The sequence below is a fragment of the Kryptolebias marmoratus genome, linkage group LG9 (assembly GCF_001649575.2).
Source record: "Kryptolebias marmoratus isolate JLee-2015 linkage group LG9, ASM164957v2, whole genome shotgun sequence".
Classification (NCBI taxonomy): domain Eukaryota; kingdom Metazoa; phylum Chordata; class Actinopteri; order Cyprinodontiformes; family Rivulidae; genus Kryptolebias; species Kryptolebias marmoratus.
In genome coordinates, this window is record NC_051438.1 from 17,154,685 (window position 1) to 17,172,232 (window position 17,548).

Genomic DNA, 17,548 nt, shown 5'->3' on the forward strand with positions numbered 1-17,548 from the left:
GTGCTGATTGCAATGCAGTGCTCCAAAACCACAGACTATACTTCTAAATATCTGCAAGAGGCTAATTATGATGGGACACTGTGTCACAGCATCCAGTACAGATCTGGAGACAAACGGTACATGTTAGTTGGACCCAGGATGAGCATAGGATCTACCATTGTGCCTGGGAGTCATGCAAACACACTAGTGTTACCTGATAGGAGGAAAACACCTGAAGAGGTAAGACATGATGTGAACAATGTTATTCTTCCTCAGTTGTTTTCATTTGTTTTGTTTTTTTCACTCAAAATTATGTTACTCATTTGTTTTAGTTTGTTTTATCTTGGTGTCTTGGTTCAGATTGACTATGGCTGTTACCAATATTACCTAATGCAGAACCTTAAGTATGCTGCATCTTCTATAATGCTATAGTTCATAACTACCTTAAGTTTGTTTGTTTTCTCACACATTTTATGTTAGCATTACACAATTTTAGTTTCTGTTTGTTTGTCTATTTTGCTTTGTTACAAACAACTCTTATTAGTGTCACTTTATCAAGTCCAATGTAGAAAGAATAATGAAGTAAAGTTGTTTTCTATAATTATCAACGTTTGTGTCATCGGATTGTAGCAGCTGTTCTTCGCTGTCTATGGTGCAAGTTATTCTTGTTTATCACTATTACTACTATTACTACTACTACTACTACTACTACTAATAATAATAATAATAATAGTGTCTTATTTCCATGAAGAATGGATGGCAAAACTGGCGGTCTCGAGTGTTTTTTAAGCGTATTTTCAATCAAAACACAGTTTTTCCTGGATAAAACATTAATGAGTATGATGCTGTTATTTTTTGTAATGCATAATATAAAAACAAAAATGTGTATACATTATAACAACTAAAGAAACCTAGATTTTCTTGTAATGAGCAACAGCATCGCATGGTGTCAGTGTGCTGATAGAATAACGTTTCCAGCTTTTCGTCACTGCTCGTTAGTTCCACCGCTTCCATATTTTTTATCACGCCCTCAGCTGAATATATAGACATGGTCAATATGTGGGTTTCTGCTGTTTATATTATTATTCTCCAGGATATCTGAGTGATAGTGGACATTTGCGCACTCTGTTGTATTGCATTATTTTCTCCAGACATCATCGCTGGTTCGATGAGGAATACATTATTTTTGCTTCGATGATGGAACAAAGAGGATGCTGTGGAGCAATGATGGGAGGACGGTGGACTGTATGTGTGGTCGCTTTGCTTTTGTGTGGCGCTGCCTCGGCGCAGCTAAAATATTCCATTTATGAGGAAGTGAAGGAGGGAACTGTGGTTGGACATGTAGCAAACGATCTCGGTTTAGATAAAACCACACTGAAAAACAGAAAATATCGGATTGTTTCAAGTGCAACGCATCCTCTCTTCCGCGTGGATCAGAGCGATGGTAACCTTTATGTGAGCCGACAGCTTGACAGGGAAGAGGTTTGTGAGCGGATCAGTGCGTGTGAAATAAATCTGAAAACGGTTTTGGAAAACCCGCTGGAAGTTCACTATGTTGTTGTTGAGGTGATAGATATTAACGACCATGCTCCTTCATTCCCGGAGACAGAAACGACACTGGAGATTTCCGAGTCAGTGCTGTCCGGTGTGCGCATTCCTTTGCAGCCTGCTCGTGATCTGGACGGGGGTCAGTTTTCTATTCAGCGTTATAAACTTAGCTCTAATGAACACTTTCGCCTTGAGGTTAAAGACACGGGAGAGGACGGTAAAATCCCTGTTCTGATTGTTCAGAAATCGTTAGACAGAGAAATATCAGCTACCCACAAACTAGTTCTGACTGCTTTGGATGGGGGTAAACCTCCGAAATCTGGGGAAGTTAATATTTTAATAAACGTTCTGGACGTAAACGATAACGCACCTGTTTTCTCTAAAGATGATTATTCAGTAACGCTTGAGGAAAACTCCCCACTTGGCACAGCGGTCATAACGATAAATGCAACAGATTTAGACGATGGGCGTAATGGAGAAGTAGTTTATTCGTTTAGCAACAGTGTGAACCGTAAATTCTTTAAGCTTTTTTATATCAATCCATCAACGGGTGAGATAACTGTAAAAGGTTTGATAGACTATGAAGAGAGGGACAAATATCAACTTGAAATTCAGGCATCAGACAAAGGCCTCCCCCCTCTGTCGGCACAAAGGAACGTGAATATTAAAGTGGTTGATTTGAATGATAATGCACCTGAGATCGAAATTACTTCATTTTCCAGTTCAATTCCTGAAAATTCACCACCAGGAACTACAGTAGCTCTTGTTAGTGTAAATGACGTAGATTCTGGCCTAAATGGGAAAGTTATTTGCTCTGTAAATGATGACGCTCCTTTTATTTTATCTCCATCCTTACAAGATAAGATGTACTCATTAGTTACTAAATCCTCTCTGGACAGGGAGACACAGTCAAATTTTGTCATAACAGTGGTTGCAACTGATGCTGGTCAGCCGTCACTGAGTTGTGAAAAAACAATCAGTGTTGTGGTGTCAGACGTGAATGACAACAGTCCAAAGTTTTTGCTGAGTCCATATACGTTTTATGTGACCGAAGGGAATGATCCAGGAGCCTCAGTGTTTTCTGTTAAAGCAGTTGATCATGATGAATATGAGAACGCTCATATCGCTTATCAGATTTTGAGAGAAGCGGGTCAAGATAATAATCTTGTTTCGTTTCTGAACATAAATCCTGAAACTGGAGACATTGTTGCGTTGAAAAGTTTCGACTTTGAAACTCTGAAAACCTTCCAGTTTCGAGTTGTGGCCACAGATTCTGGAGCTCCATCACTGAGCAGCAACGTGACAGTGAACGTGTTCATTCTGGATCAGAACGACAACGCACCACTCATCCTGTATCCAGTAAGCTCAAACGGTTCTGCTGAAGGTGTGGAGGAGATTCCCCGCAACGTTAACGCAGGACACTTGGTGACTAAAGTCAGAGCCTATGACGCTGATATAGGATATAATGGCTGGCTGCTGTTCTCACTGCAGGAAGTTACTGACCACAGTCTCTTTGGTTTGGACCGCTACACAGGACAGATCAGAACACTGCGCTCATTTACAGAGACAGACGAGGCTGAGCATAAACTGCTCATACTGGTCAAAGACAATGGCAATGTTTCCCTCTCAGCAACAGCTACTGTCATTGTGAAACTGGTGGAGCCCAAAGAGGCTTTTGCAGCTTCAGATGTTAAAAGTGCATCAAAAGATGATGAGGAGAATAATGTGACGTTTTACCTCATCATCACTTTGGGCTCAGTTTCAGTTCTGTTCCTCATCAGCATCATCGTGCTGATTGCAATGCAGTGCTCCAAATCCACAGACTATACTTCTAAATATCTGCAAGAAGCTAATTATGATGGGACACTGTGTCACAGCATCCAGTACAGATCTGGAGACAAACGGTACATGTTAGTTGGACCCAGGATGAGCATAGGATCTACTATAGTACCTGGGAGTCATGCAAACACACTAGTGCTGCCTGACAGGAAGAAAACATCTGACGAGGTAAGGAGATTTTTGTATGATAAAAATGACAGTGCCACAAATTAGTTTTTTGTCACATCAATGTACATAAAAGCAAGCACATGTGAAGGTCCATTTTTACAAAGCAGTTAAATATTACTAAAACAAACAAACAAACAAAATTGCAAACAATGATTTTGAAGAAACACAACTTCGGTTTTAACATTATGATTTTGTGGTTGACTAGTTCTTACGTATACCAACCTTTTTCTTGTTTGTTAGTTTGTTTAATTTACAAAATACGGTGGACCTGTTGTCTTCTTCCTTAAAGTATTTTGTAGTATTAACTATATGTCAAAACATTTTTGTGTGGTCAACATTCCTTTTATTTTTGATTGGGTAACATATTTTATTTTTTATCTGTAAGCTGCTTTCACTTAAAGCAGAACAACATTACATACTTAACTGAACCTTTAGAATGTAATTATAACTTTTCAATTGTGGCGTTAATTCTGGTGATCTGTTTGATTTAGGATTTTGCTAAAATAAAATTTGTTCACCAATCCCCAACATTTCTGACGTTTAAATACAGTTTTTTTCTATCTTGCTTGCGTCATGGGTGCATGAATTGTTTTAGTTTGTTTTCAGAGAAATCTGTGGTAAAGACGTTTGCTGGTGGTTGGCTGTGTTGGAGTCCATGGTTCTGAAAGTTGTTTTTTCAAAACACAGGCATCAAGACATATCTGTATATATTTGAATTAGGTGTAAAACCTTGAGGATTCTTTTTTATGGTTGAGTTGATTGTCATTGATTGCTTTATTAAAAACATTCTTACATAAATGTTAATACATGCGTAAAAATCAATTTCCCCACAATAGTCGCTGTTTCAAAGATGTATTTGATGTTCCTAATTTTACTGTTTGTTGCTTCTTGATGTTGCTGAAAAGTTGTAGGTCGGCAAAACTCGCACGTTGCATTGAGTGAAGCGACATTTTATAATTATAAATAAGATAATATTCAGAAAAAAATAATAATGATAAATTATTTGCAATGTATCAGCAGCTCGCATGGTGTCTCTGCTGCTTATGAAAGTGGCTGACTCGCAATAGAATATCCTTTTTTCAACAGTTTGGAGCTAACCCGTCAGAGTGCAATTGTGCTCCGAAGGAATGGCTACAGATCCATCATTCTTCGCCAGCAATTTCTCCTAGCATCTTTTAGTTGTTACGTTTTGCCCTTAAATTCGTGTTCCTGAGACGTCTAAGATTATCTGTCTGATCTCCCGATTCGTTTTTGTCTTGCGCCTTTTTTGACGTCGCCATGGCACAAAGAGGGCGCAGCGGACGGCTGGAGCGCCTGATCCTGCTTTTTATTTTTACGGGTCTCATTTGTAATTTCACTTCGGCGCAGTTGCGATATTCTATCCCTGAAGAACTCACTATCGGTACTGTTGTTGGAAACATTGCAAAGGATTTAGGACTGGACCCCGGTGCTTTTACTACGCGGGGATTTCGCATCGTTTCCGGATCGACTGAAGCCCTTTTCCAGCTCAGCAGTAACGGAGTTTTACACGTCAGCCGCAAAATAGATCGAGAAGAGGTGTGCGAACAGATCACTGCATGTATTATCAACTTAAAGACTGTCCTGGAGAATCCCTTAGAGGTTCACTATGTCGGTATTGAGGTTTTAGATGTCAACGACCACTCCCCCACCTTCTCAGACAACGAGACGCGTTTAGAAATATCGGAATCTGCATTATCCGGAGCACGATTTCAGCTACAAGGCGCACGAGATCCAGACAGTGGCATGTTTTCTGTTCAGCAGTATAAGCTCAGTCAAAATGATAATTTCCGTTTGGAGATAAAAGATAGAGGAAGAGGTGGTAAAATTCCTGTTTTGTATTTGCATAAACCGCTGGACAAAGAAACTGCAAGAACTCATAGATTACTTCTCACGGCGGTTGATGGAGGAAAGCCCGCGAGATCAGGAACCATGGGAATTATTGTTAATGTTTTAGACGTCAATGACAATATGCCTGTATTTGCCAAGGAATCATATACTGCAGTGCTGAATGAAAACTCTCCCATTGGCACAACAATCATACAAGTGAATGCCACAGATCGAGATGACGATTTAAACGGGGAGGTGGTTTATTCTTTGGGGAATAATGTAAATGACAAATTGGGCAAACTTTTTGAAGTTGATGCCGGTACAGGTGCAATTGTTGTTAAAGGATTGCTAGATTTTGAAGTAAATGACAGATATGAATTAGATATCAAAGCTTCAGATAAAGGAGCAGTCCCTTTAGCAACAGAAAAAAGTGTAATTATAAACATTGTAGACTTAAATGATAATGCACCTGAGATTGAAGTGACATCCTTTTCTAGTGCAATTCCTGAGGACTCCAAACCTGGAAGGACAGTAGCATTAATAAGTGTGAGTGATAAAGATTCAGGTGTTAATGGAAAGGTCATCTGTTCAATAAGTGATGATGCACCTTTCGCATTATCACCTTCTTTACAAGAAAATATGTACTCTGTGGTCACCAAATCTATGTTAGACAGAGAAAAGAAGTCTAAATACGACTTGACAATTGTTGCAAAAGATGCTGGTGAACAACCTTTGTCATCTCAGAAAACCATAAGTGTGATCATATCAGATGTAAATGATAACAGTCCAGAGTTTTCAACCAATTCATATAACTTTTATGTGACAGAAAACAATGCTGCAGGAGGCTCATTGTTTTCAGTCAGTGCTTATGATTGTGACGAGGGTGATAATGCTCTCATTTCATACAAAATTTTAAGAAATGGTGATGAACAAAAAGCACTGACCTCATTTTTAAACATTAACTCTGAAACTGGAGACATTGTGGCATTGAAGAGTTTCGACTTTGAAACTCTGAAAACTTTCCAGTTCCAAGTTGTGGCCACAGATTCTGGAGCTCCATCACTGAGCAGCAACGTGACAGTGAACGTGTTCATTCTGGATCAGAACGACAACGCTCCAGTCATCCTGTATCCAGTCAGCTCGAACGGTTCTGCTGAAGGTGTGGAGGAGATTCCCCGCAATGTCAACGCAGGACACTTGGTGACTAAAGTCAGAGCCTATGACGCTGATATAGGATATAATGGCTGGCTGCTGTTCTCACTGCAGGAAGTTACTGACCACAGTCTCTTTGGTTTGGACCGCTACACAGGACAGATCAGAACACTGCGCTCATTCACAGAGACAGACGAGGCTGAGCATAAACTGCTCATACTGGTCAAAGACAATGGCAACGTTTCCCTCTCAGCAACAGCTACTGTCCTTGTGAAACTGGTGGAGCCCAAAGAGGCTTTTGCAGCTTCTGATGTTAAAAGTGCATCAAAAGATGATGAGGAGAATAATGTGACTTTTTACCTCATCATCACTTTGGGCTCAGTTTCAGTTCTGTTCCTCATCAGCATCATTGTTCTGATTGCAATGCAGTGCTCCAAATCCACAGACTATACTTCTAAATATCTGCAAGAAGCTAATTATGATGGGACACTGTGCCACAGCATCCAGTACAGATCTGGAGACAAACGGTACATGTTAGTTGGCCCCAGGATGAGTATAGGATCTACTATAGTACCTGGGAGTCATGCAAACACACTGGTGTTACCTGACAGGAGGAAAACATCTGAGGAGGTAAGAATTAGCCCTTGATATTCACACTTAGTATGCTTTCTTGTGGAAAACGTTGTTGCTAAAATATGCATGCAGAAGTCACAAACTCACGCTATTAATTCAGAACACTGAAGTACAAAAAAATAAAAATATATGCACATTATATATATATATATATATATATATATATATATTTATAGGCTAAAAAATAGCTGTTTGTGTTTATAAGTAGGCAGCATTATACTGTTTTAATATGGCTGTTTTATGGGTGTCATAGTGTTCAATAATAAAAATATCAAAGAATTTAAAACGGTCTGTAGCAAACACATTTTAATTATATTTATTTTTTACTCATTCCATTTTTTTTTAATGTTTCTAAGCTGTCTTTTTGTTTATGTTCTTTTTTTTCCATGTCAACAAAATTATTCATTTAGCATTCACAGTATGTTTTGTGTTGTCCATAAACTCTTAAAATTGCACCACATGTTTTACTCAAACGTTTGATTTGAGAACACTTAGATTGTTTTTTGTTTTTCTTAACATTTTATTTTAGCAAAACCTTTGCATGTTTCTTAAATTGTGAAATTCACAAGCTATTTAAAAAAAAGATCTCCATAATTTAAGATATCTTATCTCATTTGTGTTAATGTAAGTATTAAAATCGAAAAAAGGTTAAAAAACAAAAACAACTGGACTTGTTTTCTGTATAGAAGTCCAGTACAAAATTGTTTTTACTTTTGTTGTTGTTTTTTAACCTTTTTGGATTTTCCATGTCCTGGATGACTGACAATCTACACCAACATAAGTATTAAAATAAACTGTATCCTTTTATTGTAAATGTTCATAAAGCTTTTGTTTTGTTTGCATTGTTTTCATTTTTTAGGGTTACACATGTGGTAAAAGAGCTACTGAGGGGCTCAGAGGAGATTTGTGTTTTCTGATGTACTTGAGGTGATTCAGTGGGCAGTAAATGGCTGAGACAGAGAGGAGGTCAGAGCGAGCCTGAGGCACGTGTGCTGTGAATCACAATGTGCAGCCAGTCAGGTGGGATTGGGATACTTTGCCTCAGCAGTTGTCTTACTCTGCATTAGGACTGAAAAGCAAGCATTTTATTCCCAAATGTAATTTGATTGGCATGTCATTCTTTCAACTAAAAAAAAAAGAGAAAAAAAAATTAAAGACTGTAAATACATCACACTGCACATAAGCTTCAGAGAGCACAATCCCTTTTTTGACTAACTGAAAACTAGGTCATATTTTCTCACATGTGTGAATGTCTGCATGCTCGACTTTTGAGCTGCTTCTCTCGCAAACGTTGTGTGTTGCCCATAGCAACAAACTGGGAGATCCACCTCTACTGGTTTCCACAGACTAGCATGCACTCCTCGGTCTTAGCAACAGCAGCGGAAGAGGATGAACCAGAGAAGGAGAGCAGCAGAGTTGGGGGAGGGGAGTGGTACAGTTCATCTACTGATGAAAATGGGCTTATTTTAGGTAACACGTGGCTGACTTTGACAAAATCACCCCTGAAAACCAGGCAGCAGATGGTGCAAATATTGATGCATTTGTGAAGGCAGAACCAGTTAAGCTAATAAATAGATATTGTATAGCGATCATCTTTTTTTATTTACTTATTTTCATTTAATCTAGGTCAACCTTAAATTTCTTTGAAAATATCTGGCAAAGAAGCAAGTATTTTGCATTATTAAATGTGTGTGAGAAATGGGGATTTTGACAAACTGAGGAGCATGTGAAATATCTCTGTGTGACTGACTCGAGGTAAACATGCAGGCAAACAAAGGACGAGTTCAGATTCAAAGTGCACCACAGCCTCATACAGCAGGGAGGCTTAACACTCTTTCTCAGCAGTTCCTCAATCCAGTTTCACTGTATTCTCAACAGCAATAAGTGCCTATTTGTGTGCATGTATGAATTTTTAATGTGCGTATATTTTTATGTGGCTGAGATCAAAACTACATGAGGATCCATGCATGCTGCATTAGAGCAGGAGTGCTAAGCTGTACCTGGACAGCAGTTGCCTGTTGTAGATGTGATTAAAACTAACAAATCCATTGTGATTTTTCTTCTCCTCTTAGCCCACTTGAAGTAAGAGCTGATGTCTGGGTGAATGAAAAGCCATGTTTAAGCTGATGCAGTGCTGTTTTGCTTTATTAGTAGGATAAAACAGAGTTTAAATTGATCATTCAGAATGCAGGCATGTTGAGCTGAATAACTAATGCAGCAACATTTGAGAATGCTTTGTTTCTGACAAAACACAAAGGACTAAAGTGAAAATCGTGGTTGTAACTGATGTAAAGCGTGCTTCTATAATATCCTGTTATTCTCCATTCTCTCATCTGGGAGGGTGTGGTGTTTTGCTGCACTGGCTTTGTCCGTTTGCTTGGCTGGCTCAGCAGATCGGTGTAATTGTGTTTACACCCTGGGAGTCCACACCATAAATCCTTCACAGTTGGGGTGACCTTTTTTTTCTAGAGGTGTTGTTTTAAGTAAAGTGATCAGAAACATTTTTTCTTACTGAATCATGTTCAGTATAATATGAAGAGAGGATACAAAGAGTAGGGGGATTATTGTCTGAATAAGGACAACTTAGAAAAAAATAAATTGTAACATTTATGATTTCAGCAAAAAAACATGTCTAAGTACCTCTATTTAATCCTTATTTTGATGTGATAATGAGAGCGAAGTTGCATATTTACATGAGCAAAATATCTTCAAACTTGTAGTGAACTTCAACTTGTTTTTTTTTACTGCTATTATAAACAAGAGGTATACTTGGAGGTGTCATGAGTTAATTGTCTTGCCTTAAGTATTTTCAGTGGCTGCTCTTTCCTTCCTTCTATTTTAAAGTTGAACCATATTATCTTAACATGAGCCAGTGTCATCCTTCTGACAGACGTGATTTTTCGCTGCTTTAAAGTCTCCTCATGAGTGAATTTTTGTCTTTTTTAAATCACTTTTCAGTTTAAAAAATAATACAAGTTGCCTCTCTTTAGACTTATTTTCCTGCAGATCTTTCCACCTCAAAAAAGTTTGATTTTCTTTTCTTTTTTCTTTTTATCAGTACCTCTTTTAAATTAAAGGCTTAGCGGTTCTTGAAGGAATTCAAATCCCCTACTGCTTTTCATGAGTTTTAGACTAAGATCATTTTATGTTGACAAAAACAAAAGTTGTAGCTGTTTTGGTCAAACCTTGAAAAGAATGTTTTGCACAATCTCATGTAATATTACAGGATGCCACACTCTGAAAATGTGTTGTGAATAAATCGGCTTCTAACACATCACATTTAAGCTCAACATCTGTAAAACTGAGTAAGCTAAAGCCATTATGGTCTTGGCTAAGATAATTAACTGTGACAACCATCTTAGACTGAATTGATTCCAAAAGGTAATCAGTTGTAGATGGGCATCTAATAACTATTTTCTGAAAGTTTGATTAAAATTTGTGCAGTGGTTCACGCAATAGTTTGCTAACAAACAAAGAGGGTTGAAACCAAAACTTAATCCTAAAGTTTTAAGTTAGGAGCTCATGTAATGAATAGTACCTGGAGTATGTGTTGTGAATTAGTCCCAGCTACACCACCACCACATTTTAGCACAATATTTGTAAAAATGTTTGACTTATACCCGTTCTTTTGTTATCTAAGGTCAGGTGGCTGTGACACCCATCTTCAGTTGAATTAGCTCCAAAACTTAATCAGTTGGAGAAGTCTATCCAGACTTTATATCCTGAAAATTTGATCCAAATATATTCAGTGGATTGTGAGATATTTTGCTAACAGACAAACAACGCTGTCTCCAGACAGTTAATGGTGAAATTTAAACAAAGACAGTGCACTATCTGTTAGCACTTAAAATATGTGTTGGGATCACTCCCAGCTACCACCACATCAAGTTTTAGGTGAATATCTGTAAAACTGACTGATAATGAGTCGTTCTTATAAGCATCTCTAAGGAGGCAGTGTAAGGTTGTCAAGCTTGCCGGAGTGATGGCCGTGAATTAGACCGGCAGAATGACAAGGAGTTAAAAAAAAAAAAAAAAAAAAAAAGAGAGAAGAGAAAAAAAAAACATGGTGGGCAGTCCATGGAGGAAGTTCTAATCTCCTACAAACAATGTCAAACAAGATTTATCCAAGAGTTTACTTTCTTATTTTGGTTTCTATCTTTGGAGGAGCTGAAGAATCGTTTCTGGCATGAATGCTTATTTTTATTTAAGCTGTGAATCTCCGGTGAGTTTGCATATTGCAGTAGCATGTTGATCTAGCGATTAGTCCCCTGCTAATATGCTAATGCTAATATTGAAACGTCTTACGGATGATTGTTGAGTGTTTGAAAACGATTAGTGTTTGTTCATTTTTTACTTTTCTGAACTAATGAGTGCTTTTATACAGTTTGATGTTTAATTTGCGGATGTTTACTGTTGTTACAGGCAGTTGTTGCAGCAGGACATGTTATGACGATGTGAATTCATTTCACTGTGGTTTAAGCCATATGAGTGGAAAAGAGTGAACTATTGGAAAGCACTTGTAATGAACTGTTAGGCTATCGAATAACAGAAGATTCAATGCTAGTAGCTGAATTTTTCATTTCCACAATGTGAAAGAAATATGACCCATTTATGTGATAAAATATTGTAGATATTAGGAAATTTTTCCCTGCAGCGTACATGTTGTTGTTTTTCTGAGTCGAGATTGAGAGAGAAAATCCCAACAGCGAGCCAGAGTTCAGATCCATGTGAGAAGATTCCATCTCCTTCATGGAAATACTCCCCGAGCTGCAACAATTATCATTCTGACATATAAGCAGTGAGATTGCAGCTTAATACACTACCAACTATATCACACACACCTCCATAACATTTAAACACAGGAAGACTAAAATCCACTTTTAACTTAGGTTCTATGAAAGAAACTTTAACTCGTGAATCAACTGACAGAAAAAAAGAGAGAAAGTAGACTTGATGTGAGATTGTGGTTTTGTGCTCTTCTTTGCTTCTTTTGTGTTCAAATGTCGTTTAGAACAATATGTTAAGAAGCTGAGATGTTGTATATTTCCTGATAAGTGTAACATTTGGCTGTGAGATGAAAGCTAGGCTGAAGAGGCCCAAATGATTTATGTTTGCTCTAATCTCACAATCAGATAAATAAGCAGAGTTCCATGTGCTTTTAGGTTCACTTTGCTGTAGAAGTCATCTTGAATTGACTCCACAAGTGAAATGGTTATAGATGTCCATTCAGTGATTGCTTTCTGCAAAATTCATTCTGTGGTTCATGATGTTTCGGTAACAGACTGACACACAAACACACACTGACACAGGCAAAAACATTTTTGTCCGCCTTCCCTTTTTAGCAGCAGGTTGTTATAAATGTTTTACTTAATCTAAAACTGCAGTGATGTCAAGTAAAATCAGACTTGTTTTTCTGAGAATAAGACCCACTCATCATATACTGTAAGCTGTGTGTGTATGCTGTCATTTAAACAGCTTGTTAGAGTATTTCTTTTTTTGTTTTTGTGGATCCTCTTCTTTTATTATTATTATTACTATTATTATTTAAAAGTGCTCATAACTTTCTCTAAAACAGCCTCTTCCCCCCCTCAGTTTGTTCATATGCCTTCTAACTCATTTTGGCTTCCAGATTCACTCCTCATGAATTGGGAATATAGTCTGGTTTGCATGCGCACTTTTTGGAAACAAACAAACAAAAAAAAAGGGTCTGCTTATGAAGAAATCTGTGACTGTGTCAAAGCCCTCACCAGGAGGGGAAGCCAGACCTTTGGTGTTTTAGAGCACAGTTTTACTGCCGTGTTCACAGAATTTGCAGTGATTTCACATGTCTTTATATTAGGTTTGACAGATACTCTTTATAGCTGGCTGCTTATTCTGCAGTGCAAAGTAACTCTGCATGTAAAGGGCACATGTAGTGAAGGTTATTTTCATGTGACATAAATAGTGTGTGCCCAGGGCTTTCAGTCATGATTATCAGTCTCTGATTTCCCACTAAATTATATGCAAACTGGATCAGATTCTGTAGCCTGCTTTTTTTGTACGGAAGCTGTATTAGTGTCTCAGGATGAAATTCCTTCAATTATTTTTTTTGTTTATGCTTTTATCTGCTTAAAACAGAATTGTGTTTATCCTGCCTCTGTTTCTTGCAGCATCTCTTAATCTCCTCAGTGTTCCCTTCCCGCCATAATGCTTTCACTCCCAGTTTCCCCCTCCCCCATCCCACTCGTGCCCTCCATTTCTCACTCGTGCGTCTGGCTTTCCCTTTTCTCTTTCATCCGGTGTCCTTCTCTTTTGCTATTCTGACCATCCTCCTACGTTTTGTCTTCTTTCTCAGTCCGTCGTATGTTTTTCAGCGCCGTAATGCTGTGCCTCATGCCTGTGGGGTTGTGTCTGCGGATGCAGAATGTCCTGTTGTGTGTCAGTGGGGCACTTTCTCTCGTATTACTCCATCTTTGTTTGAGCATGGTGCCACTCACATTGAGGTCAGCAGCAGTGATGGTAATCTAATTTACACAGACAGTTTTGTAGAAAGAAAACACCCCATGTTCTCTCTTCACACACACATTTCCAAACAGACATCCAACAACACATTTTCCAAACTCACACATTTAATCCTCTTTATTGAAAGGCACTTTGACAAAAAAAAAGCGTCTGGATGGATAGTGGAGGAGAAAGAGCAAATCCTAAAACATGAGCTGAAAAGAGAAACCATCCTTTGTTCTGTTATGTTTTGCAGAGAAAAAAAAAATAAAACAATTAAAGCAAAGGGCCAAAACATGCATGTGATTAGACAATATATTATTTTTATTTATTTGTTATGTTTTGCAAGCTTAGTCTACAGATAACTGTACCCTCTGAGGTCTGGTCGTTTTCCTTTCAATGTAATGTCTTCACCAGGCATGTAAGTGGCAAATACATAAATAAATACTGTGATAAATGATGTTCTGTTTGAAGATTCAAAACATTTAGTCATGATACACTTCAAATGTTATATGGGGTAAATTCCTTTTATTTTTTTGAGAATAAACAAAACTTTTAGTGCTTTACCAATAACCTAACATTGTTCTTTCTGTGCCAGTTTTATATCTGTTGTTTAATAGATCAGTGTTTGTAAAAGTTGGATGAAAAATTGCTTTTCCGCATCAGTATTTAAAGATACTGAGATAACATGCCCAATTAGTTATTGTTTAGCCTTTAACTATCTTTTTTCTCAGATAATTTAAAAAACAAATAGCACCTTTAAAACACTAATAAACCTTAACCTTAGAAGTGGCTATATATAATATTAATCAGTAACATTTTAATTCTTCCTAAATTCATAAAAAAAATCGACACAGGCCTGTTGTTGAGAATTGCTTTATTTAAAAAAAATATTTGTTTGATCAAACTCTTACAGCACAAACTACTGTAAATAAGAAAGATAAAAACATCAGCCTTAAAGAAATTGTTGTTGTTTGTGAACTGTTTTTTTTTTTTTGTTGTTATCATTAAAGCAAATGGTATGCCTTAGAACATGTTTGTTTCTCAGGTATGAACAAGTTTTAATCCCTCATTTAAGCTGCAATCTGTCCAGATGTTGCTGAAATGTTGTCTTGACTGTTGCTTAAAATGCTATTCTTTCATGTTCTTGTGCTGATAGTGTTTGTGTGGGCTTTTCTTGCTCTGAATCAGGAGGCTGTTCTTGTAAATGTCAGCACAGGTACAGCTGCAGTGCAGCTGGTGGAGTGTTTAGTCAGGAAACTGTTCATTTATCCCTTTTCAGTTTTGTAATGTCAGTGTGAAATGTGATAAAAGAGTTGGACAAATGCATGAAGTGTATACATTGAGATTTTTACCCTACGTGTAGCTTTCTGTATTGAACGTCACATGTTTAAGGTACATCCTTCATTTGCTGATTTATGTAGCTTTTTTCTCAGTCAAAGGTTCAGACTCAAAGTCATTGGATCAAACTCTAATTGCGGGCTGCATCCACAGCTGTAGGGTCAGATTCCTTGGCATGGCTTGTTTTTGCTCTTGTCATTTGTCCCAGAACATGGCAAAAGTGGTTGAGAGCCCTGTGTGGCTTTGACGTGAATTGCCCTAAGCTGGTACCCACGCTACTGTATTTGGGTCAAATCTGATATTTTGTATTGATAAACAGTCAATATTTCCTGCAAGCTTGTTCAGAAAATGCGGCGAGCAAAACCTTTAAAATACACTTTACTGCCTAACCCACGTCTTTGATTCCTACCATTCATTGTGTGAGTATTTAGGGCTGACCCTCCCTCCTCTCTACAACTCAGTTATATAACCTGTCAGTTCTGGTATTTCTCGGTTCACTGATCCATGGCTGTGTGAATGAATCCTATATCTGATCTTTGTACTTTAAAATCACTCTGAAGCAGCTGAGTCTGAACTCTGAGAACTGAGGCCTTGCTTATGTGTGTTAACTGGATCCAGCTACATAAGCACGAACAACAGCACACTTATGAAAATCATGTTGGAAATTATCTTGATTTGTTGTTTTGTAGTCTTTGTTAAATGATGGGAGGTTAGCTTAGGACTCTATCCTGATATTTTCTTTTTAATAATAGCAATAGTTAAAGTATTTGTAGTAATATTAATGTAATAACACTAAACACGTTTAGCTGCAGTATTTTTAATTCTCTGATGTAATAAGTAGTACATGATATCTTTTTAAAGTGCATTTTAGTGCCTATAGTGATTTTTTTTTTTGAATCAACAGAGATTAGAACAGATGTAAGTCTGCAGAGCTGTTGTTTGGCATCCGTGCCCACACAGCCACATCTGATGCTATGCTCAGGTCATCATGTCTCGCCTCAGGGATTGAACTGACTGATGGGTCAATTCTAGGCTACATGTGAGACAGACTGCCATTAAGTTCAGGGAGAGCCACTCTCCGATTGGCTGCTGTTGCAAACTTAAATCTAGATCCTGAGATGAAGATTTATGGGATGAGGTTGTGTTGTCCGATTTTATTACAAAAAAAAAAAGAAAATGCATGAATGAGTGAGGGAAATCTGGTTCTACTCTGGATGCTGCCTTGATAAGAGGATTGGTCTCTTGCAGCAGTATCCTTGCACTGTTTTTTTTTTTTTTTCTTTTTGTGGGGGGAAATAGGGTAAACAGACAGAAATGCCATATACTTGTGTGATTAGTACTGGATGTTGTATTTATTTCTGTCCATGGGTGCATAGGATCAGATGTTTGCTGTTACAGAGATCCAGTCTCAAGCTGCAGGGTTCCTTATCAGCCTGTGGCTGTTTGCCTCGTCTGCTGCTTCCACGATGCATCTTGGGTAAATCCTAGGCCTTGACTTTAACAAGTGTAGTCCTTTTTACTTTCTCTGACTTTCTCTGAGTGTGCATGCTTCGATTTGCTAAACAATAAAAAAGAAAACAATGTTATGTATAGCAGTGTTTAATGTAACTTCAGCACACTTTGACATATTTTTAATTTTTTTATTTTTACTAAGAAGTTGAAGAGTTTTACTGTAAACAGTTGCACGTTTATTTTATTGTTGTTGATAATAGTTAATATTTCGCCAACACATAGTCTGATTGCTAGCATACTGAGAAAAAGCTTTCTTTAAAATGTTGTCATTCACTATTTGAAGTCAACTCTGTCTGTTAGCAAAATATCTTATCAACTACTGGATGGATGTTAATGAAACTTTCAAAAACACAATCATTGAATGAATCTTTATAACTGATTAGCTTTTGGAGCTATGCCAATTCAAGATGGTTGCCACAGCCAACTGAAAAACAAAACAAAAAAATGAATATAATTCGATCAATTTTACATATTTTGGTATAAATTTAGTGTGGTTGTAGCTGAGAGTGAGTCACAACACATACTCCAGGTGCTACTCACTGCATGATATCTAAATATTTAGCAATAACTGTTGTTGTCAATCCTGTTTGTCTGTTAGCAACATATCCCATTTAATGCTGGATGGGTTTTTATGAAACTATCAGAAAATATTGGATGGTTGTATAGCTACTACTGACTAGCTTTTAGCATCGGATAAATTCAAGATGGCCACCACAGCTAGTCAGTATTAGCCAAAACAAAAATGTCTGTAACTCAATCAGTTTTACAGATACTAAGCAAAGATTTTGTGAGTGCCATTATTTTCAACATTTGATCAAAACAACTACAGCACCCAGATAATCTTAATCTGAAACTCTGTCTTAAAAGCAGGGGTGGAAATTAGCACCCGCCACCCGCCAAATGCGGGTAAATATTTGAAGTGGCGGGTGAATTTGATCAACACACACGCCACTGTGGCGGGTTGGCAATTTGAACAGAAAATGTGTTATTTGTCCTCTTGACATATAGGGGGCAGTAATGTGCTCGAGTTGCTGCTGTTACGTCGAGC

The 17,548-nt window shown here is 37.7% G+C and overlaps 2 protein-coding genes across 10 annotated transcripts in view; both read left to right on the forward strand.

Moving 5' to 3' along the window:
• The window catches only part of LOC119617363 (protocadherin alpha-8-like), a 3,495-nt gene extending 2,344 nt beyond the window's left edge, over positions 1-1,151 (forward strand). The window contains exon 2 of the mRNA XM_037977523.1: positions 1,131-1,151. Within this exon, the coding sequence (XP_037833451.1) occupies positions 1,131-1,151 (21 nt within the window). The remainder of the gene's footprint in view (positions 1-1,130) is intronic.
• Positions 1-17,548, forward strand: part of LOC108242369 (protocadherin alpha-C2) — a 164,225-nt gene that overhangs the window by 42,825 nt on the left and 103,852 nt on the right. Inside the window, exon 1 of one of the 9 annotated variants that reach the window (XM_037977299.1) lies at positions 995-3,534. The exons of 7 other annotated variants lie outside the window; for them this stretch is intronic. In XM_037977299.1, coding sequence (XP_037833227.1) covers positions 1,174-3,534 — 2,361 coding nt within the window. In that variant the 5' untranslated portion in view covers positions 995-1,173. Of the gene's footprint in view, positions 1-994; positions 3,535-4,623; positions 7,165-17,548 lie in introns of those variants that run through there. One more of the 9 variants, XM_037977303.1, reaches the window with a different exon arrangement.